Consider the following 23,746-nt stretch of genomic DNA (forward strand, 5'->3'; position numbering starts at 1 on the left):
CATAAACAGATCAGAATGCCCAAGTTACAAGGTCCTTGTATATGGTGTGCCTGGATGTCATCCATATATTCAAATAGTGTACCTTTCAAAAATCAGCGCTTTAAATTTACTGTTTTGACAAGTAATTAAATAAAAAAATAAAGGAAACACAGCAATATTCATCTATTTATTTTTTAACTTTATCCTTAAAATTGATCATCAATTATTTAAAAAGAAAATCGTTAAGCAACCTGAATGGGGGTTACAATGTTGCTGTAATAATTTGTATGGACAAAAAAAAACCATGTGTTGTCATAATACCAAGCATAGATTGACCAAAGTCCAAGTCGGACTAGTTGGAGACATTTAAAATTAAAACCAAACATTGTTCTCCTGTCTAAGGTTTGATTAACAAGTCATTTACAGTAAATCTGATTGATGCTTACATTGTACATGATGGGGGATACAAAACAAACATTTTAAACATAACTGAGTTATTTCTAAAGAAAAAAAAAATGTATATATATATAAATACTGGCAAAAGAAAACACAGCCATGAGAGGATGATTAAATGATTGATACAATGAACTGATAATACCGTACATATGATCATCTTGTATTGCTGTCAGACCTCCCTCTTGAATGATTCCGCTTAATAGTTTACACTCGACAACAAAACGTAATGCAACAAAAAAGAAGAAACTTTTGGATTTCTCAGAATTTGTACATTTGTTCTAACCTGAGAATCAGAATTACAGTATCTTCTAGTTTGTTGCATTTTTAGAAATAATACTTGGTGTCTTTAACAATGAATGACTTTCACTCTAGACAGTACCAATCTCTTTCAAAGTCCTTGTCTATATACATAATTCACAAACAAAATTCTGCAATTATATCTGTCCTGCATATATTGCCCAACTGATCTGTACACAAGCTTACTTAAACATGGACTGGAATGTTCAAAGCTCGATGCAACTATCCATTATAAGCCAAACAGCATTCAATATTTTTTTTTAATGAATATATCTTGAGACAGATCACTGGGATTTTTGTTAATGTGTGCTGTTTATTATATACATAAGGTGATCACAAAAATATCCAGTGAACAAAATTTGTATAGCATGAGATTCAATAACTACACTAGCATACTCTATTGGTCATAAAATTTACAATAGCGATCAGTCACCTGTCGAAGTTGTCTTCTCTCTGAAGTGGCAAGAACATTTTTAACACCGAACACTGCATTCTGTTTTGATAACAGAACCATTGCACAAGACACCAAGTACATCTCCAACAACAACAAAATTCTAATTTACACAAGATAATTTGTACACAATGAGGAAAAAAAAATAGTTCAGCACTTGTACACATTAAGTATGTTGATGAATTGAAAATTACAAACTTATCAGACATAATGAAAAAAAATAATTAAAATAAATACTAACTTCATGTGTTCAAGTGCTGCATGAATGATTAAAAATAAATGAACAGTACTTTGCAAGGGGTGTATTGGTCTTGTGAATATTTTATGAACTTAAAAAAAAAATCACAGGTTTCTTTTCATCTACACAGGAAGTTATCGGTCATATGAATAAAAAATCTGCTACTTTTTAAAGATTTCAGATACAATATCCAGGGCTGACCGTATTAAAATCCATGGCTGCCAGTGTGTGCATTTTACAACTGTATTTATATGGCGTCTGATATTCACACCACGCCTAAAAGGAAAACTCGAGTTTAAAAAATATATAACCAAAGCTCATGATCTATCTTTTGTTAAAGAGAGAGTTTTAAAAATATATTTATACAGATATAAAAGTTAAATGACTGTCACTTAACCTTGTGAAAATCTATTCCAGTTTACTAAATATATCAAATACACCTCTTAGTCAGTGAACAAATACTATTACATATAAACAGGCACAATGTTCAAAGTAAAAAGAAAGATTAAATGCTTTTTTTTCTTATTGCATTTTGTTGGCTTTTTTATATATATATTTTTTTTTAAAAGTTTGCATTTTAAATTTTTTTTTTAATTAGTTATTTGTTTTACACATAGTAGTAAATAACTCAGTTACATGAACAGTCACTTGTAACGAATACCAAAACTTCTACTGGAATTTGAAATCATTCTCTCTTGATTTCAGGCAAACAAATTCTTTTTCTTATTATTAGAGGTTAGGTGACAATACCTACGGTCTAAATAATTTTTTTATAGGGTACATTCGAAAATTTTCTATCTAGTCCACTTCAATTATGAGATTCAATTTTTAAAAAACCCAAATGAAAATAAAATAAATAGTTAAAATCTCACTCTGAGTAAACAAAGAAGTGGACATTACTTAACAAGAAGGGTCAGTCCCAGGTGGTTGGAGGTATCATCATAATCTTGGTGCATCTCCAAACCGCATGAAACCCTCTGATTCACCATATCTGATCCATAAGCACCGATGCTGGAATCATCACCATACAATCTTTTTATCCCATCATAAATATTTTCATCATCAACTCCATCAGACAAAACATGCTCAACCTTGCGCTTCTTAGATAGTGGCTCTTCAGATGTTGAAAATTGACGAGGTCGAACAGTAGTGCAGCTGCTCCCCTTAGTGACGGGTTGGAGGGGTGGGATGCCAAACAATTCTTTAATAGCTTCACGAGCCTCAATCAACTGCATAGTTTGCACCTGTAAATACATTCATTGTATTTAATAGAATAAATGAATATTAAGGGAAGCAGGTCTAAATCATCAACATCAAGCACCGAAAAACATTAACATAAAATAACTTACAAGTTCGTTTATCTGGCACGTTATTCCTCTTACAATTATATATTTACTCTATAAATCAAAATGCATTGAATGGATAGGTGAGACTAAAGTATTAATATTAAGGTGTTAAAAAATAATCAAAGAAAGGCGTACATTAGTCTTAGTCTGAAGCATATGAATAACTCCCAGCCAAGCAGGGGTTCCCTGAACTTCCAGGCTAATCAGTGCTACTGCAACAGTTGATGGGGAAAATTGTTGTATTGAGTGGCATGTCAAGCATCGAATCATCTTTTGCATTAGGATGGCCAGGTGTTCAGAAGGGCTCAAGCTTTTATAGCTGGTCAAGTGGGGGTAGTGTGTAATGGTCACTACATGGAGCTAGAGAAAATATACATTGACATAAATAATGGGGTGACAGAATAAAACAATTTTAATTATACAAGTCAGTCAGATCATTATAAGTGTTTAATGTGCATGTTTTACCGTGTGAAGAAAGTCGACTGCAGATGGAAGTTTTATATCCCAATGGAGCTTATCGAGGATAACCATTTCCATTCTGGCTATTTCTGCAAAAGAGCATCCACATCCGCTTTTCCTCACAAGTTCCGGAGTTGAGGGAATATCCTATAAATTCATTCAAAATTATTTAAAGACTAGTCTTTTATTAAAGAGAAGAAAGTGAAGCAGAACTAACATATAACCATTATGTAAAAATGCTAAATCTTACTTCGTCTTCCATAAGTGTTTTGGCTGCTATATAAAGGCAGGTGAAAGCTAAACATTGCAAATACTTTGCTCGCACCTAAAAAAATATATATAAATTTTAAAGACAATTATCAAGAAGCCAATAATTACCTTAAATGTAACAAAATTTGAAGATTTCTTAGATAATAATTATTTAATTTGAACAAATGGACAGTAGTATACCTTGGCAAGGTCAAGTACTCTGTCCATCAGAAGAATAGCCAAACCACAGGTTTCAGGAAAAAAACTGAAATCGGCTGTTAGACGGGTAATCCACACAGCAGCCTCATCTCTCATCTTTTCAGTGATACCCTAAATCATAAGCACAAATATAAACGTTTAAACCATTGTAGCTGAAAACCTTATAAAAAACAGGTCTATACTTAAAAATATATTATGGTTTATTTCTAGGCTTTGAATTTTCAAAATAAGTGAGCAAGTCTACTTTTTACTTAAAAAAACATTAAGGAATTTTTAAAACTTACCTCATCACAATCAGTTTGTATGTAGATGGGTTTCCATAGCCTGGATTCTTTCTGAAGGTCGGCAAAAAGGGTCTGCATCACCCGCCTAGCATCCAACTCACTGATAAGACGAGGATCCATCCCTCAACACCCCACTGATGCACCAAGATACCTTTGAAAATAAGTAGATTTACTTTATGTATTGTTAGGAAACAAATTAGTGGGCCTGTAAGAAACGTGAGATATAAATTGTAGAGTACTGTGAAAGTAAGTCTACTAGAGCAAACTAACAGGCCTATCTATAGTATAAAAAGGCTAGAGGTGGTCCATAAATGACATCATACTCATAGAATAGCTGCAAGAACTTTAACTTTATCCATTACTAGACCTAGATATATTATATCTTCTAGATCTAGATTAGATCTAGATTTATAATCTAGACTCTATAATTATCTCATACTCTAGATCTATATCATATCTAGTAGTAGAATCTATATATTCTATTTTTTCTAGATCTAGATAATAGATTCTAAGATTAAAGATATAGAGAATCTAGAATTAATAATATAATATAGATCTATCTACTATCTAGATCTAGATCGGAGTAGGCCTAGAGTTTACTTATTTTTTGTTCTAATAATCTAATCTTCTAAATTCTAGAATGAGTCTAGACTCTAGAATCTACTAGAATTCTAGATTGCTAAGTTTATATATAAACTAGATTCTAGAGTAGATATAGATTTCTAGATATCTCGTCTAGTCTAAATAAAAATAATAAATATGAGGTTTAACTTTTCCGTTTTCCAAAACTGGGTCATTCTGACGACATTACTTCTAGATCAATCGTTAAGAGTCAGAATGCTAGAATCTAATTTAGAATCTAGATCTAGTAATTACTAAAATATATAGATCTAGGCCCTAATAAATCTATAATTAAAGCCTTTGAAAAAATTAATACTAGAATAGCTTTCATCTCTATGAAATTAGTACACAAGCTAGAAAGAGGGGATATCAAAAGTAAACTTCAGAAGTGGGCAGGGCAGGGTTACCTCCACCAAAAATGTCCAAAATGATCAACTCTAGAAAGAAAGTCTAGATCGAGATCAGAAAGCGTTACGTTTCAACAAACTAAATTTACCCAACTCACCTGATAACGAACCTGGGAGAGTTGTGCAACTCTGGACACCCTTAGGTCCATTAAAATTTCTAAACTAAAATTACTGCCTTGAAACCTCCATTTTTCTTTCGAAAATACGTCCTATCAATAAGAAAGGAGACTATAATCTGATGTAAGGACTACTTTTGCTGCCAGTGCAAAATAGAAACAGTATTATAGCGCCGAATTTATAATGAGCTTAAGATTACACTTTTTTATCTAATTGCAAACTATAAAGCTAATTTTTGATTATTTAAAATATAGGCAACTACGTTGATTAGCAGGTTAGAATTTTTGTTGCATTAATAAACTAATGTACATATAATATATGTAGTTTAAACGCACTATTTTCTTTAAAAAAAATGAACATATCAAATCAAAATTGGTGTGAACAGAACCAATTCTTGATTATCGGGTTTTAGCAAAAGATTTCATTTCATCAATCGTTCAAGAGTATTACACAATTTGCAATATTTTCATCCTCGTAAAATGTTATTTATAGTTTATAGTGCTATAAAGTTTATTTATACCTTATTCTCAAGGCAGACACCCCTCTGTTTGAACCTAACCCGATACAACCTAGTTATGGACCTGATCTCCGATTGGCTGAAAGCCAGCTCAGTGCTACAGCTGATTTTAAACAACAACAAATACCAAATCTGTTTTGAAAACTTGGGCGTTGCTAGCTTTTGCGCCAGCTAGTTACCCTTTCTTTATTCATATTCTTTGATTCTTTACTGAATTTTATTGGTGTTGACTATGCTGAACTATATCAAGAACTCCATTTAATAAAGATCAGTAAGTGTTGGAGCTTAGTGACGTATTATTAAATTAACAATTGCATTTTACTAGAGATATCTAATCTAGATCAGCTTGCAAGTCTAGAGATCTAGACTACTTTGTTGCTTACTTCCTATTTCATGTTTGTTTACAAAATAGTGCGGATTTGCTGTGACCCAATTTGTATATAACAGATCTACTAGATCTATATAGATCTAGTAGATCTAGATATTCTAGATCTAGTACTATTAGATCTAGACTCTAGATCTACTAGTAGATTAATCAGCTTTTAAAAACGACTTTCTTTAGCATAGCTGGAATGTTTAAAAAACTTAGTTAGGCCTACTTACTAGATCTAGATCTAGATTCTATGTATTTATATAGTATATAGGCCTAGTATATATAGATCTATAATTATAGTGACAGTCTTATAATTATTATAAATTATTAATAATTTAGAGGTCTATTCCTATAATAGGCTATAGTATAGCTATAGGCATATACTATAGTGACTATAGTATAGTCTATAGAGTTGTATAGAGAATCTATAATCTATTGTAGGCTCTGGTTAATATAGCCTCCTAATTATATTTTTTTTATCATAAAATGCATATAGATCTATAGGCCTACTAGATCTAGATCTTATATACCTAGCTAAAATAATTAATAGGATGTTATTTTGAATCAACCCTTTCAACTACTAGCAGAAAGAAACTCTGACCTCAATGTACTTGTTCTCTAGAAGGATACTATCCTAAACATGAAAAAAAAAAATTCAGCATACAGTGGGCCCTAAGCCCTAATGAATGAGTATTGTATTGCTTAAGCTTTGTTGGGTACCAGCATAAGGCAAAACTGATATTAACTACAATGCTTTATAATTATTTTTACTTATAATGCAAAAATATCTTCAGAAGTAAAGGGCATAATCCATACATCCAAAATATGTCACGATCATCAATCCAAATCTTAATAGAACTACAAACCTTTCATTAACACTTGATTCAGGTGGTAGAACAAATGTCAATTTTTTGTTTTGTTATAACAACAAATAACCTCAAAATTGGATTTAGTTGTAGATTTTAGATTTTCCATATACTTAAATATTCTGCTAACTGGTAAAACAAATGTGTTTTTTTTTCTGATTAGTTTAATGTGCAGTTGAACTTATTTGAAAGTTGGAAGATGGACAAGTTGTAATGATGCTACAGTGAAACTCCCAGAACTATTTGTTAGGATATCTGCTTTGGTCTGAACTGGTGTATACAAGATGTGCTTTTTACCTACAGATAAGATGGTAATTTCTTGGTTCATTGTTAGATTGATTTTTTAAACTCTAAAATTAGATATCCTTTAGGAAAACATTTAATTAAAAACAAAACTGTTAATTACATTAATAAATCTCTAGCCAAATAATAATAAAACCTAATTTTTACATTGCATTACTGTGCTGTTAATTTAAATTCAATAAAAATTCAGTTGCATTTTTGTTTTTAATTTCAGACTTTGACACAGTCGGTCACACATAAAATGCAGTGTTTTTTGCAAAGGCAACGACTCTTTCTCAATAAGTTGAACTTAAAAGAGCTGGTGAGTTTTTTTAAATCTATAAGTTGAATCTCCTAAAATATATTTTTCAGTTTTTTATACCTTTCATCGGATCCTAAATTGTGTTAGTCAAGGATGGACCATTGCATTGCTCAGTGTTGCTTTAAAATGGTTCATTATGAACTGAATGTGTGTGTTGACAATAGTATGAACATTGCATACTTGGATATTTAATCCTTCCTTGTGTAGTAGTATGGAATAGACTGTAATTTTTTTTAATGGATGTTTCTTACAAAATGAGTCAAAAAATAAATTGCCTTGTGTTGTAGGCCTAAAGTTGTTTCATAAAATTATTAAAATAATATCCAGAGAGCTAACAGTGAAGTGGGTTTTAACGTTTCCCATTTCTTGTATAGGACAGTAGGCTGCATCTTATCCGTGTGTTTCTTTTAGTTGTTTCATGGGATTTCCCATTTCTTGCTATCGTCAGTAATGAGTAAGGGGTTTATTTTTAAATCGCCACCAGAATCCGCCACCCCCCCCCCCCCCCCTTCCACTCCGGAAGTGAATTTGAATAGGCTGCAGGTATTGAATTTAACACACGCCAGACAAAAACTCGTCTGCTTTAGTAGTCAGTAATACGTGTGGACTAAAAAGATAGCTCTTTCTGTGTTTTCCCCCCTATTTTTGTCACTTTCATTTCCTTTCGCAAACGACGTTGCCTCAAATTTCCATCAACTCTTCTTAACGATCTAGAGGATGTAGTCTAGATATTTACATCTGAACTTTGTTGAATGACATTTTTAAAAAAATTCTCTAAAAAATCGAATGCTATTTCAATGTAGTGTTTTTCCCTAACACACTTATACTTATTCAGTTATACACGCCAAAACTAACAAAATTTCCATATAAACGGGAATTTTAAAATTTTAACGTTGTTTATCTTAAGTTTACGCTAAGTTTTTAACTGACTTCGTTGATAACTGACGTCACTCGACTCAAGGAAGTGATTCATGAGTGACCATTATTCATGGGCGAAATTTCTAAACCATTTTCTTTTATTCAACATTACTTGTTTCTTCTACCTCTACCCGCACTCTTTTCAAAACTGATTGAGCGTAATGAATAGAAGAATCATTGTATTGTATAGCCAACACTGCTAACAAGCTATAGAAGTCGTACAGGAAATTAGGCCTACTCGACCTGAATTTTAAACGAATTGTAAAGCAGACGCAACGTATCACGTGAACATACTTTTGTGCACTCTGACCTCACGGCTATTGTTTTGAGTGTCACATAGGTTTGCGATAGTGTAGTAGTTAAATCCCCCTCTTCCCTCGCCGTCTCGTGTCCAACTTCTTACAACTGACGACTGTTTTATTAGAAAGTAGTGTAAATGAAGCCATTTCGACAAAATATTTAGCAATACTAAAGGTAGCACGAGCATCGACGATCCGGTTTAAACCAACTGGTTGTTAAAATCCGCAAAGTGACCCCCATACGTGACCTACTTACAGACAAGGGCACGCTACCCTAGTCGGAGAAATTATCAAACAATAAAATCAATATTTTAGTTTAGAGGCAATGCATGCAAATCGACAGAGTTCTTCCAAATTTATATATATTAAAAAAAAACAACAAACTATTACTCTTACCTTCTCAAAACGCTATTCGTTTGTCAATGTTTGGAAAAATCGAATTGCCTTGACCATGTCTTGTTAAAAGGCTACTGGTAACAATCGTTACCCGTCTTCTTAAATATAAAAAGAAATTAAAAAAAAAGTTAGGACAGCGTGAAGATTGCGTATTATCGGCTGTTATTGTTGTACACATATCTAAGATAAAGTATTTTGACAGTGTTTAGATATTCGCTGACCTTTGATCTTGGATTTAAAAAAAAAAAATTACGAATAGGCCTACACATTTTCTTCATCGGCCATGACCCTTGGGTACTGGGCTTCCTGCTTTATGTATTGGTAACAATACCGATGTCCGACAATACTCTCTACATAAAATAGGTGTGTTAGGTTGTTAACAGATCTAGAAATCTAGATCTAGTACTGTAATATTAAATTAAGTTTTGTAATTATAGTTTAGTGACTTGGGTTAGGACAATCCCAGATAGAAGTTTGCAAGTCATAGGCCCTATTTGTATTATCATTTAGTTAACTCTACCAGTAATCAAACACCCATTTTGAAGAAGATTCCATTGTTGTGGCATTATCGGACACTGGTAGATCTGTATGTCATTAGCACCAAATAATTATTGCATTCTATATTCATTAGCTTCAAATTTCAAAACTTTTTAGTTAAAAAAATGAAAGAATATTTAATGCATGCCACTGGTAGTTGCCTTACAATCTACAGCTTATGGGGGGGGGGGGGGGGGTTCCAATTAACACAGATTATGTCTTGTAAACAGAAGGATAATGCAGGCATATGATCACTCATATATTTCATCTCTTTACCTAAAAATTAACATTGTTTTTCTAGGGTGAATAAAGATATGCTTGACTATTTGTCCACCATTACCAAAATTCTTGTAGAACAAAGAAGAGTTGGTGTATTTCTCCCAAATTAGATTAAATATGAATTCATCAATTTGTCTACCAATACCAACTTTGTTTGCCTTTTGTAGTTATACTTGGTCTAAGTACCCAATTAGGACAAACATTAATTCATTAATTTGTCTAGTAATACCATATTTTTTCCCCTTTAGAACAAACTGAAGCTGGTCTTAGTATCCAATTAGAACAAAGATGTGTTGGTCTATCAGTCTATTCCATAACCAACTTTGTTTTTGCCCCTTGTAGAACAAAGATGTGTTGGTCTATCAGTCTGTACCATAACCAACTTTGTTTTTGCCCCTTGTAGAACAAAGATGTGTTTATTAGCCTGTAGCATAACCAACTTTGTTTTTGCTCCTTGTAGAACAAAGATGAGTTCATCAAGTACATGGACACCAGAACAGCTTGCTACCACTGCATCAAGGTACCCCACCTGCAGTTCCACACCAGTCCCCAAACTTTTGCAGCAGCCATAAACATCCTGGATGTTTTCTTGTGGAAGGTCAAGGTAACTACAACTTCTGAAACCAGTTCATTAATATTTTTTTTTTATTAAATATCTCTGAATTTCACTACTTTTGGGAGTTCAAGTACATCTGAAAACTAGTTCACTAATACTTATACTTTTATTTTGGTTTAAATATCTCTGAATTTTACTGCTTTTGGGAGTTCAAATACATCTGAAACTAGTTCACTGATACTTTATTTTTTGATTAAATATCTCTGAATTTCACTACTTTTGGGAGTTCAAATACATCTGAAACAAGTTCACTAATTTTGGGTATTTAAATTAAATATATCTGATACTAGTTCAGTATTTTGGTGTGTTTATATTAAATATATCTGAAACTAGATCAGTAATTTTTGTTTTTGTCTACATGTCTCTGAAACTAGTTCACTATTCTGTTTAAGTGTTTCATTGTAAAAAAAATTGTATACACACCAATTCTAATCTTTGGTTAACCATTTCTAATGCTTAAAAAAAACAATTGAAATGACATGTTGCAAAGATGGGGAATATCCTCTAGGTTATTTATAGTTAGCTGGGCTGAGTCAGCCTGATGTAACTAGATATAAATGTGATTAAAACAGAGCACAGGATCTAATTCTTCATTGGTTTCCCCATTAGATGCCGACTACTTACAATAGGGGTAATTTTAATTTTATAATGGGGGGGGGGGGGGGGGGGGGTAGAGCTATGATTCAACATCTGTTTGTATCCAACTGAATTTGTGTTTGTTTGAGATCTAGCTTAACAATAAATGTGTGTTTTTATAATGGCTCTAAGTATAAGTACTACTACTAAGCTGCATTTAGTAACACTATTGAATATATACCATATTTGATATGGCTCTTAAAGTGCGGTTCAGGCTCTTAAAGTGCAGATCAGGCTCTCAAATACCAGTATGAAGTGAGCAGTTACTTTTACTAAACAAGATTCCAACAGTACCCCATCACTATGAAATGTACACCACCCTTACTTAAACAGAGTCTAACAATACCCCAACTAAGCCTACAACATCACCAATAAACAGAAGCTTTTCAATCAACAGTGCTTAATAGAATGTAACAGTTCCCCAAATAACCGATGCTGTAAGTTCCCCGGAATAACAGACTGACAGTTCCCCTAATTAACAGACTGACAGTTCCCCTAACATATTGTGACAATAGTCTTGCTCCCTATTTATCAGACTGGTTTTAAAACACAACCTCGACATTCTGCAAACTGTTCTAGCATGTGTGTGTGTGATGACTAGATCTAGTATAAGTAACAGGTTGTGCTAAACAATAATCATAGCATTCCCCCCCCCCCCATCCTCACACGTGACTAGATCATCTGGTGTCCTATACGCTAGGTACACGCTTATAGAAATCATTAGCTGTATGTGCATTTTATGACTTTGTCTTCATCTACTTCTAAGCTTGTATTTTCGTCCATATGTTGTTTACAATATTTTTTCAGTAACAACTACTAACATTTTAAAATCATGGATTGGTTAGTTTTAAAACCTCTGATTTTCCTACTGTTTCAATTTTTAATACAATCATTTTATTGGGAGCAAATGAGAAATATTTATGATGTATACCATATTTCACAAAATATTGAAGTCCGAGCTTTTGCCAATATGGCAACCTTGTTCGCCTTGTTTAAAGAACTCGGTCAAAGATTGTGTTGTCCTTTTACGAGTTGTGTTTACTCCGCTGTTTGATTTCATTGGACAGTTTTAAAGCCACATTTTTTCCCCGAGCACGATATTACGTATTTTGTTTACTTGTAGCAGAGTTCATGAGTGGGGTCACGGCCGAAGCAGATTTGCGTATGAGTTAAATTTAAAAGTTTGGTTTTAGCTCAACAAGCTGCTCGATTAGTTTTGTCTTTCAGTTCTCTTCTTATGAATACAGGCAAAGAAGAGTAGGTCTGACTTTGGGGGTAGGGGAGGTGTGGGGAGATAAGGGAGTTGTGAAAGTGCGCATTGCATGCTGAACTTTAGCTGTGACCAAGAAAAGTTAGTTAAAAGCTTTTTAAGTAAATCCTATGAATGACCCATCCTTGCGGGACCAAGTCACTGGACGTTGAAGTGTGTGGTGTGTCACATGACACTGTCAGCCAGTCCGCTCTTAGGGTTTGCTTGGTTCAGCCACAGCAATTGACGTCATTCGCTGATCAGCAGTGAAGCATTTGCCTCACTGCCGAGTTGCGAGAGGAAGAAAAAAAATCCCGAAGTTGTTATACTTGCCCGGTGTAGCGAGAAGAAAAAACCCTGAGATTGTGGTACTTTCCCAAAGCTCAGCAAGCCATGATAAACCGTAAATTTAAAAATTGCATACGCCTCTAACGGAAAATATTTTTTTTAAAAGCTACGTGACGATTTATCTATCACGTTCGTATTCCCCTTTGTCCTTCGTTAGCCACTCTCCTGTATTCTTAGGAATCATTTAACAAATAACGACAGCTATTCCTTCAACTAAGAGTTGAATGATTCCAGCAATGCGAATAAACAACCATGCGCTGATATTGTGCGATTTGAATTACATGCTTGTCGCATTTCGCTTATTATTGAATTATTTTTGTGTAGCGTGCAATGAAAACGCTTATTTAAACTTGAAAACGATGCATGTAGTAATCTTTACTGAGCGATCTCTTCTTGCGCCCCTGGCGAACTATTTTGCGGCAACCTCCCCCCACCTTTATATAAATTTTCATGTTTTTTTAAAAAGCGCCCCCTCACAATTTGTTGGTGTAGAAAACAGTTAAATAAGTTCGTAAACTCAAGAAGCAGTTAGTTTTCTTAACTATGTGTGTAATTTCGTAATGCAGTTCAAAATGAGCTTTATTTTTTTTTCACTCCGTTTTGGCGCCCCAACCGCCCTCCCCTAGCTACGCCTCTAAATTTTTCAGTTAATTTAAATCACGATTTTAATATCTTATTAGATAAAAGTTATCGATGTTATCCAAGATAAATTGATCTGTAAAAGATTAGTAAGAAATCGCACAATCAGAAACGGGTCGAAATAGAGATACAAAGTAAAAAAAAAAGCTTGTATAAATAATATTATATCTTAAAACGTGATGTGGTTTTCTATTTATCTTTTTTTTAACTCGCCCCCGTGATTTGAACCCGTGATCACTCGACAGTACTCAGTAAACTCGTCTGCCCGCTCCCGTGTCCACCTACACAGCTAGCTCACCCCTCACGAGACCATACGAGGCTGTTGTGGTCCGCCGTACCTAACTTACAATTAGGACACAACAGTGTGTCCCCAACCGTGTCATTTGGCACGTACTATTTCTGTATTTGTATGGAAGCACTCTTCGGCTAAAGAGACGTGAAACAAGTTTTTTTAAAGTTATTTTTATCCCAAGTTTACGCCTCGTATGAGGACGTTAGTAGGTCAAAATAAATTAGAAAGCAAATATGTGATGTAATGGGTTACCATAGTTTCGTCGTTCCTCTCATTAGTACTTGTATAGGTTTGTCATCGGCCTATTAAGAAGTTAATTGCTGTGGTAAATGTGTCATTGAAAGAAAATGACAAGCGCAGGCGATCGCTTCATTATTTCTATCGCTGACACGATTCTCGTCATTTCTAAATATAGTTACACGATTTACTTACATGCTGACATAAGCGGATTGATAACGGCGTCATATTTTAAAAATAAAAACGTCGGGTTCATTTTTTCAAGAAAATAAAATTATCTTACATAGGTGTAATGTAGCAATAGTGTTTTTGATTAGAACATTTAAATTTTATCTCTTCGATAAAAAGTTGGCCCATTGAAACAATAGATACTATCCATTGTATTGATTTTTATTAATTGATTAAATATAAAAATCACCCTGACCTGTCCGTATACCCTAGTCAAACCTGGACACTACCCACACGGACACATAGTCCTACACATAAACATTTAGACACACACCATGGACTTGAAAACACGGATACATATTCACGGCCTATTATAATTATAGACTTATGGACACACATCACATACACACTTTAATTCACATAAGCTACGCTTACATACGCACGTACTCGCACACATACGTACACTTAATACGTACAATGCCGACTAGACTATATATTATGTATGTCTATCTGTTTTCGCCATACATCTGCCCCCTAACAACCGACTATCGATTACACCAGCTACACACACACACATACACACGCACGCACACACGGGTTGAAAAATTCACCAACGCGCTGACGTCACTGTCGAACTTAAATAGTTGACCGATTGCGTCCATGCGTAACAGACCAACATTCCACGCCAGCCCACGTCAACACGCCCCTTGTCAACATAGGTGAAGTGTAAACAAAGCCCCTCCCCCATTGGTACCTAACAATGTTGGCGGAAGGTGGGTTGCCGTGGACATGGCTTCATTTGCGAATCACCCCGGCAACCAAAATAGTACTGTTTATAGACAACAATACTCTACTTTGTGAATTACCCCGGCAACCAAAATAGTAGTTTATAGATAGGATACTCTAATTTGTGAATCACCCCAGCAACCAAAATAGTACAATACACCCCCCCCCCCCGGTTTAAATTAGGCCATATTGGATCGGGTACTTAATATTAAACGTAAACAGGGTAGTGGGTCGTCCATAGTTGTTACATTGTGTTGCGTGGGGTTTGGGGGGGGGGGGGGGGTAAATGTTATACAACAGCATTTTCTTTTCACATTCTTCTCCCTTGGTATTACAGTATGACATAAATAAAGGGATTTTTATCACAGGAAAATAGGAATTTTAAAAAAAAATGTAGTTTAATATTTTAAAACCATGTTATATTGTACAGTGGGAGATGGGGGCAGTGTTGGTGAAAACGTGATTTATAGTAAACTGGATAAAAATTGAATATATTGTTGTGTGATACATATGTATACATACACACACATAGAATCTTGGCCTATAGTCTTGGTTGTCTATAAATGTCGAACAGCTGTGTAATGTGAATTGTAAAGTGATTTTTCTTTTATTTTTACAGGTAACAGAGAGGCATATAACTGTTGTGTCTGTTGCCTGCTTTTTTATTGCTGCCAAAATGTTGGAGCCTGAGGAGGTAGGTTGGTTTATGTAGTGATGTTAGTTTAAGCATTTTATTTAGTGATGTTTGACTTAGCTTTATTTAGTAAAGTTTGCCTGGACATTTTAAATGTTCAGAAAACTCGTCTGAATGTTGCACTCTTATTTGCCCAAGTGTTCATGCTTCTTATTCCTCCTGTTTGTGTGTGTTTATGGCCACGTATTCCCCTTGCTGGCCATGCATCCCCTTTTGTTTACAGCCCCACCAGTTCCATATGTATTAATTATGGCAACACATTAACCTTGTTTTTGTGGCCACATATTCCCTTTTGTTACAGTCCCCAATGTATTTATGGAATGTATTTACCTTGCGTTTATGGCCACATATTCACATAGTCAATCTCTTTACTGTTCACAATGTGCTTACATCTACATTGTATCTATGGCCACATTCCCCTCGTGTTATGTTAGCTAATTCCATATGTATATGGGATTATATTTATCCTGTGTTTACATCCACCTCGACTCTCTTCATATTATGTTTAAGTCCACCACCTTACTGTTCACAATGTATGAACGTCCACATTGTGTTTACAGCCACTCCCTCACCCCTGTGTTCCGTTTGTTCCAGAGCTGCCCAGACGCCAGACAACTCAGCTTCCAGCATGAGTGGACGGCCAATGACCTGTGTCGCATGGAGCTTCAAATCCTGGGCAAACTCAACTGGAGCGTGTCCACGGTGTCCTATGTTGACTTCCTGCAGCTCTTCGCTGATGTGTATGGGGTCAACCACAACGTACTCAACTGTGAAAAGGTCACCGCACTGGCCCAGAAGTCTTTGTCTAAAAAATCCACAGTCCTGCTGGAGGTAATGCTTGTTAGGTTACTTTTTAAATTACTCACTAACATTGGTGCTTTTGCTAATGGTACCCTGTAACTATGGCTGGACATGCACTGTGAGTGTTCAGGTTAAAGTGTGATGGAATAGCTATGTTGTTTCTTAGTGAACAATAAATGTTTTTAAAAAAAATAACAGATTTATTGGATCACAGGGCAGTTAAAGTAGGGTTAATGTTAAAATAACTCACTAAGAGTTCCAATTATTTTAGTAATTTAAAAAAAAAATGACAGCCTATGGTTAATTGTTTTTTTTTTGTATGAACTATTCCAGTTTAAATTAGTAATTAATTTAAAAAAAAATGCTGGCCCCGTCATTGATTCATTAAGTGAACAGTACCAATTAAATTAGTAATTAACTTATCTTTTAATGATTCAGCCTGCAGTGCTGGCCCCGTCATTGATTCATTAAGTGAACAGTACCAATTAAATTAGTAATTAACTTATCTTTTAATGATTCAGCCTGCAGTGCTGGCCCCGTCATTGATTCATTAAGTGAACAGTACCAATTTAATTAGTAATTAACTTATCTTTTAATGATTTAGCCTGCAGTGTTGGCCCTGTCATTGATTCATCATGTGAACAGTGATACACGCAACAACCCAGCTGAGCAGCAAGTGATTGTACACTGCAATGTAAGTTGGAACTTGTTCCTCTCTTTTTATAGTTTTTGTGTGTTACTTTATAGGGAAGTTTGTTGGAAACAACAAATCTTCAAAGGGGAGTAACCCAACTATATAGGATAGTTTGGTGTTGTAGTTAGAGTTGCTTCAAATTGATAATACATTTTTTTTACTTTCCCGTATATACGTAGTATAGAGAAAGTATTGTAATCGTGCAAAAAAAAAAAATCGAGATTTTTACAAATATCGACGTTTTACACCTCACTGATACGGAAAAACATAATTTTGCAATCTTGTCCGTATGTCTGTGTGTGTGTGTCTGTGTGTAAACACGATAACTTGAGTACTGTTACAGCTAGGTTGATGAAATTTCATATATAAGTATTATATCAAAATCGTAGATCCGTATCAACTTTTGAGCGATTTCCGATAACCGGAAGTGGTACTTTTTCTACTTTGAATTTTTCAAAAGCCTATAACTTGAGTACTAATTCAGATAGATAAATGAAATTTCACATGTAAGTAAAAGATCTAATTCTCTACCTTCTATCAAATTTTGAGTAATTTCCGTTGACCGGAAATACTAATTTACACTATTTCCGATTTCTCAAAAAACGCATGAAAATTTATAAAGTACTAATAATATTGCACACTATTACGCACATTTGGTTTTGGTGCTCGCTTGGTGCGCAATTTTTTTTCTACTAGATTTTATTCTATTTTTAAAAGTTTAAGTAAACAAAAATCATGTCTATATTCCGAGTTGACATCCCACGTAGTGTTATATTAGAATATTCGAGAAAGTTTAGGGGAGATCACTCCCGGTTTATTTTAATTAGATGCTTGTGTACTAAATGATTTTTATTTCTAAAATTCTGTTGTTAAAATAATAAATAGTATTAAGTGTAAATGTTAAAATTAAAAAAAAAAAGTTGTTTAAATTTCAGTCTTGTCTGTAGACAAAAAGGCTGTATGTGTTATCCTCTTGGAGGTTTAAGTAGTGCCCAACAATATCATAAACACAGCTAGTAATATAAAATGTTACAACTGTCTAACCACCATTCAACTCAGCTGTTTATAAAAGAAAATAATTTGAAATTCCAGATTCAAGAAACTGAGCTGACAGAGTGCCAAGAAAACTTGTCCGTGTATGCCTCCACTCTGCTGTCTCTATCCCCAACAAGATTCCAACACAAACTGCCCATCAGAAGATTTGACAAACCAAGTGAGATGGGCATTACCTGTTTGCCAACCATCGTGGAAGAGCCTTCAGCTTAAATATTTAGCATGAAGCTCACATTAAGTTTTGATTTCATGTTTTTAAAATTTAAGCTTTTTTAAAAAACTCATTTAATCATTTTTTTAAAATACAGGCTTTAAATTATTTATGTTTATGCTTTTTAAATTTTACACTTTTAATTATTTTTTTTTTACTAAAACAAGGATTTTAAATATCAAAGTTGTTTTTTTATTACTATAACCAAGAAAGGACTTGAATCTAGAAGAAAATTTGTAAAGAAATATCTGTTGCTGTTATTTGCAATCTTCCTAATATCAGATATGCTACTTTGTGTTTCTTCCAATAACATTACAGAACACAGTTACTGCTTTCAGCAAATTTTAAAAGTAGTTTTCCTATTTTAATTGACTGATTGTGTGGGTGTGGTTAATTTATCAACTCATTAATTAGTTCACTAATACTAATTTAGTTTATGCTTGTGTGATGCATAACAATAAGAACAAGATGAGAATTTGTATGTACGTTAGGGTTGTGGGAAAAGATGATTCTGTATTGTTGAACAAATGAAATGTGTATGATACTATCAGATGTTTGTTGTCTTGTTATACAATTTGACTATGCAGTTTGGTAAAATTCAACTGTGGGTGTATAGTTTCCTAATTTGTACTGATATAATGAGAATATGCAATAGGTATGGTGAGGTCTGATTGTGTGTTGTGCTGTTTGGGTACATGGTATGAGGAGAGTGCAATAGGTATGGTGAGCTTTGATTATGTGTTGTACAGTTTGAATACGAAGTTTGACGAGAATCTGCAATAGGTATGGTGAGCTCTGATTATGTGTTTTACACTTTGAATACAAGGATTGAGGAGAATCTGCTATAGTTGTGAGATCTGATGCTGTGTTGTACAGTTTGAATACAGTTTGACGAGAATCTGCAAAAGTTATGGTGAGGTCTGATTATGTGTTGTACAGTTTGAATACAAAGTTTGACGAGAATCTGCAAAAGGTATGGTGAGCTTTGATTATGTGTTGTACACTTTGAATACAAAGATTGAGGAGAATCTGCTATAGGTGTGAGATCTAATGCTGTGTTAAACAGTGTGAACACAAAGATTGATGAGAGAAAGCTGTTGTGTGATGATATACATTCCCCCCTCGTTTACTTACGTATTAGTGGTTTATCACACACATGTTCTACCTTGCCATTTTGAAAAATATACTCCCCTACTTGTCCATAGTATTTTTGATATTTTAATGTTTTAAATCTTAATATGTCTTATTACATATTGTATCTTATGCAGTCCTGTACCGTATAATCTAATTGGGCAAGATTTGTACTGTAATGTATCTTTTTGTGTGCTAACTTTACTTAAAATGATCTCTCCCTGACTGAATGGATGGAAAGGCTTTTTGCAAATGTAATCAGACATAATGCATAATATTTGAGCAATTAATTTCTCTAAAGTATTACAATATTTAAAAATGTTTCTGTGTGAAATGTTTATAACTATGTGATACAATTGGGCAAAGGGAAACAATGATATTAATATATTACATACTGAAATTAGGTGGTTTTTAGAATTTAAATAAAACAAAAATATCAAATTTTAATTTATTTAGAATTTTTTTTTACATCTTCTTTTATTAAGTAAAGTAATTTTCAAGAGTTTAACACTATTCATAATTACATTTGTGACAATTACTCCTAATTTCAAATTATGTATAGTATAATGTATGTTTGGTGTTTCTATCAAGGATAAAAATGCCAGGTTTTTGCAATATTTAGTGGGAAAATGTTTTTTAAATTATTTTTAAAAATACCTACAATTTTTTTAAAAATGTTTGTCTGTACGTATGTAACATACTGTAAACTAGTGCAAATACTGTATAAAAACCCGTATTTAATGACTGTAAATAAATCTGTGTATATTCATTCTCCTGCAGCTAATCATACGGTGTACACATATGGCTCACTATTCTATCTGGTACATAGAATAGCCCAAACTTCAGTCAACTAGTTTGATATGTGTATAGTAAATTATCTCAACTTGTAGCACATAACTCTGTTAGGGGTTGCTTGTAAATATGTCTAGCATTTCCATGTGTACATTATCATAATTATTTATTTATAAACAAATGAACAGGAAGTGATGTATTCTCTATTAGTGGCTAGAATGTTTTGAATTGGATTAGAGCTCTTGTATGTTCTTGTTTTTTTTTTTTAAATCCCTGCTCACTTATTTTATTTTTAATAGAAAATGTCCCAAAGCTTTTTCTACTTAGTCTATATTTAAAATATTAAAATCAAACTCAAGTAATTTCAAAATGTATAAAAAAAATTTTTTTTTAGCACAGTTAATTAAAATTTTAAAATAAGTTATTTAGCATCTTGAGACTGCTCCTATTATTTTTAATGCCTACGAAATTAAACTTTACCCACCAGATTTGTTTAATACAAGTGAGTTGATTTAAAAAAAACCTAATATTTTTTACAAATGTATTTTTTTTTTTCTAAAATAATTTTTAGGCCTCTTTTTTTAGTCTAGATATATAAGAAAGCATAACTCTTGCTTGAGTTATTTATATACTCAGTTGCGTGCCTTTAATTTGAAGCTTAACATCAAATCTATCTTGCCTATTTATTTAGTATTTTATAAGCAGATGTTTTTAAGCATTATAACTTGTTTTTTTTTTTTTAACAGTTGTAAATCTGCACGAGGGGTCACTTAAAATAAACCAGTTTTTATGTCTGTTGTATACAAGATACAAAGATCTGTGTGGATGATATTAATGATACATTGTTGGTTTACATGAACAATTAATCACTGTTGTTGTTGTGCATATTGTATACAAGAATTTTTTAAAAGATCTGAGTAAGTGATAAATGAATTAATCATGCAATAGGTAATGTTTGATTTCTGGTGCGTGTGTGCACTTGTTGTCATTTTATATATATGTATTATTTATATATATATATATATCACACTTCATTTGTACAACAACTGGACATACAAATAAATATTTATAATGAATGTCATAAATTTGTTCGTGTTATTTACACCCGCTAGCAACGAAAGTATTTTAAATGTTTTATTCAACAAATATTCTTTACAAGGTCTGTATGCAATCAAAGTTCCATAAATTTTAAAGTAAAGGTAGCTGTTTTTATGGAAAGTCTGTAATTTAGACAAATTTCTAAGGCATCAACATAAGACGAAATTACTGAAACCAACTTGCACGATCAGACGTACAGTTATTGTTTAATATACACACTTTCAAACTCCTCTGAGGTTATTGGTTTAGCATTGATTAATTACTTAGCAGACAGGTCCAAGCATCCAATGATATGCAGTTTGCAATTTTCCAATGTGGTGTCACCCCAATCCACTTCTGTCGACAGTGTATTTTGTACTGATTGGTACATTGTTTCATGAAAGTTGCGATTACCTCCCCCCCCCCTCCTACCAATGGATCAATTGTAATTAATCCATCGATTAATTTAAGGTAAAAAACATTTTTATAGTAAATTTATCAGATGGTGTCACCCTATCTACGTATCATCAGTTAAAAAAATATGCAACAACATTTTTCACCTTCTAAATTTTGCAGCTGGTGTCTCCCCCTCCCTTACGGTTGATAGCTTCAATCAGTGCACACTTAGTGGTAACGATGTTTATCTAGAAGTTTATTACTACAAATGGATGTAGAACTGTTTTCTCTATTGGTTACAAGTTTACGTCTTATTGTTCTCTCCCCCCCCCCCCCCCCCCCCCCCCCCCCACCGTTCAGCATCGTCAGTTGTGTACATATTTTATTTTTTTCACGTTTTAGCTTTAATTAATCATTAATTAAACTGGCAAAAATTGTGTCACCCAGTGCGATCCGCACCTTTGCACCTCCCCCCCCCCCTTTCCCCACTCGCGACGCCTCTGAGCTACATTTCCATTTACATATCATTGCAGCACATCATATCCCAATTATTTTTTGTTATTTTTTTTTACCTTTTACAGTTAACGACCTTACGTAGTTCTCACAAGTGACACAATAACAATAAGAGTTATCGTGTCTCGTGTAACACCGCGCGATCAGATAACACTCGTGCGCTCACATGCTGGGCTTTCAACGTGAGTGTGATACGATCATGTTTTGTTGTGGAATGTATTTTATATTTTCACAATTAAAGAGGTTTTTTTTTTTTTTTTTTTTTTTTTTTTTTTTTTTTTTTTTTTTTTTTTTTGAGTCAACTTGAATCCTTGCGCTAACTTTATCCACTAGATTAGAGTTTGAGTAGCGGTAAAAAAAAGACGAGAGCTGAGGAGGGCAGCAACCCAAGGTTCAGTGGCGGATTACTAATGAGGCTGATCAGGCATCCGGCAAAGGCCCTCGATATTTTAGTGTGTTTTCTTTCAGCGTTTTATGTAAACAATGGCTACGCAGACGGGTATAAAATACATACAAAGATTGCTTGTTTTTATTAATTCTTACAATAAAATGTTCATAGAATGTATGTTTGTCATAAAAAAAAGAAATAAAATGTGATGTTTTTTAAACATTTATTTAAATGTCCTATTTGTCTAAGTCATTTCTTTTGTTTCGCTTAGATAATATCTTATGCTAAGGTCACAGAAACAGGTGAACTCTACTTCACACGCTTTTGTGACGATATATTCCAAAGGGAACTTTACTATGTAGGCCTATACATTTTTACACTATTTTATCACAAATTATTTTTTCGCAATTTCGAAACTGGTATTGATAGCAAAATAGTCGCTGGGGTCCTTGTAGAATTTTGAACCAGGGGCCCCCAAAACATTGTGGAACCAGGGGCCCCCAAAACATTGTGAAGCCAGGGGCTCTCAAAACATTGTGAACAAGGGGCCCTCAAAGCATTGTGAATAAAGGGCCCCCAAAACATTGTGAACCAGGGCCCCCCAAACATCGTGAACCAGGGGCTCGTAAAGCATTGTGAACCAGGGGCCCCACCCTAATTTAATCCACCCCTAGTATTATTGCAACACATAACTAAAAGCTTATTTGCGCAGCACATAGAAGAAAAGAAACGACTCTCAACGCCAACTGGTCTTGTAAAGTTTAAGATTTAAAAGTAGGAATACAAAAGATACTGAACTAGGCTGCAGATAATGAAACTCAAGTGTAAACTACTGAAAGTAATATATATATATATATATATATATATATATATATATATATATATATATATATATATATATATATATATATATATATATGTAACGAGTCCCCGAGTCTATCCTGCCGACAACGCCAAATGTAACGAGTCTCTGACTACCCTGCCGACAACGCCAAATGTAACGAGACTTATCCTGCTCGCAGAGCCAAATGTGACCTTCCCGAGTCTAACCACTCATTCCACACAACATTGACCACAGCATAGATACTCGAAGATGCAGGTTCATTATTGATC

General features: G+C 33.8%; 2 protein-coding genes across 5 annotated transcripts; one reads left to right on the forward strand and one right to left on the reverse strand.

Annotated features, from left to right (window-relative positions):
* Positions 1–151: 151 nt before the first annotated feature.
* LOC131950047 (cyclin-I) lies at positions 152–9,199 on the reverse strand. 2 transcript variants are annotated; one of them, XM_059312076.1, is made up of 7 exons: positions 9,097–9,199; positions 3,979–4,129; positions 3,677–3,805; positions 3,477–3,551; positions 3,233–3,373; positions 2,903–3,127; positions 152–2,665 (listed from the first exon to the last, which is right to left on the reverse strand). In XM_059312076.1, the coding sequence occupies exons 2-7, from the start codon at positions 4,096–4,098 to the stop codon at positions 2,318–2,320; spliced, it is 1,038 nt and encodes a 345-aa protein (XP_059168059.1). In that variant the 5' UTR covers positions 4,099–4,129; positions 9,097–9,199; the 3' UTR covers positions 152–2,317. The 2 variants fall into 2 exon arrangements, with proteins under 2 accessions (XP_059168059.1, XP_059168058.1); XM_059312075.1 differs by lacking the exon at positions 9,097–9,199 and adding an exon at positions 5,105–5,269.
* LOC131950048 (cyclin-G1) lies at positions 5,741–21,344 on the forward strand. Of its 3 annotated transcripts, XR_009388275.1 has the most exons (9): positions 5,741–5,911; positions 7,043–7,190; positions 7,397–7,483; positions 10,373–10,516; positions 15,503–15,577; positions 16,172–16,408; positions 16,983–17,072; positions 18,165–19,097; positions 19,163–21,344. XR_009388275.1 is itself a non-coding variant. In XM_059312077.1 (8 exons), exons 2-8 carry the CDS (start codon positions 7,164–7,166, stop codon positions 18,336–18,338), a joined length of 834 nt encoding a protein of 277 aa, XP_059168060.1. In that variant the 5' UTR covers positions 5,741–5,911; positions 7,043–7,163; the 3' UTR covers positions 18,339–21,344. The 3 variants fall into 3 exon arrangements, 2 of the variants coding, with proteins under 2 accessions (XP_059168060.1, XP_059168062.1); XM_059312077.1 differs by having other exon boundaries at positions 18,165–21,344; XM_059312079.1 differs by lacking the exons at positions 16,983–17,072; positions 18,165–19,097; positions 19,163–21,344 and adding an exon at positions 16,817–16,858.
* Positions 21,345–23,746: the final 2,402 nt, after the last annotated feature.

The sequence above is a fragment of the Physella acuta genome, unplaced genomic scaffold (genome assembly GCF_028476545.2).
Source record: "Physella acuta isolate Inbredline_101_S28 unplaced genomic scaffold, ASM2847654v3 ptg000730l, whole genome shotgun sequence".
Lineage (NCBI taxonomy): Eukaryota > Metazoa > Mollusca > Gastropoda > Physidae > Physella > Physella acuta.

What these genes read in the sequence shown, in the direction of transcription:
- LOC131950047 (XM_059312076.1), bottom strand. Translation starts at nt 4,098, where the DNA reads ATGGATCCTCGTCTTATCAGTGAGTTGGATGCTAGGCGGGTGATGCAG. An exon ending in TACAAACTGATTGTGATGAG is followed by an intron (nt 3,806 to 3,978) that starts GTAAGTTTTAAA and finishes CTTATGATTTAG; the next exon opens with GGTATCACTGAAAAGATGAG. An exon ending in TGCTTCAGACTAAGACTAAT is followed by an intron (nt 2,666 to 2,902) that starts GTACGCCTTTCT and finishes ATGTATTTACAG; the next exon opens with GTGCAAACTATGCAGTTGAT.
- LOC131950048 (XM_059312077.1), top strand. Translation starts at nt 7,164, where the DNA reads ATGTGCTTTTTACCTACAGATAAGATG. An exon ending in AGTTGAACTTAAAAGAGCTG is followed by an intron (nt 7,484 to 10,372) that starts GTGAGTTTTTTT and finishes TGCTCCTTGTAG; the next exon opens with AACAAAGATGAGTTCATCAA. An exon ending in AAGTGATTGTACACTGCAAT is followed by an intron (nt 17,073 to 18,164) that starts GTAAGTTGGAAC and finishes TTGAAATTCCAG; the next exon opens with ATTCAAGAAACTGAGCTGAC.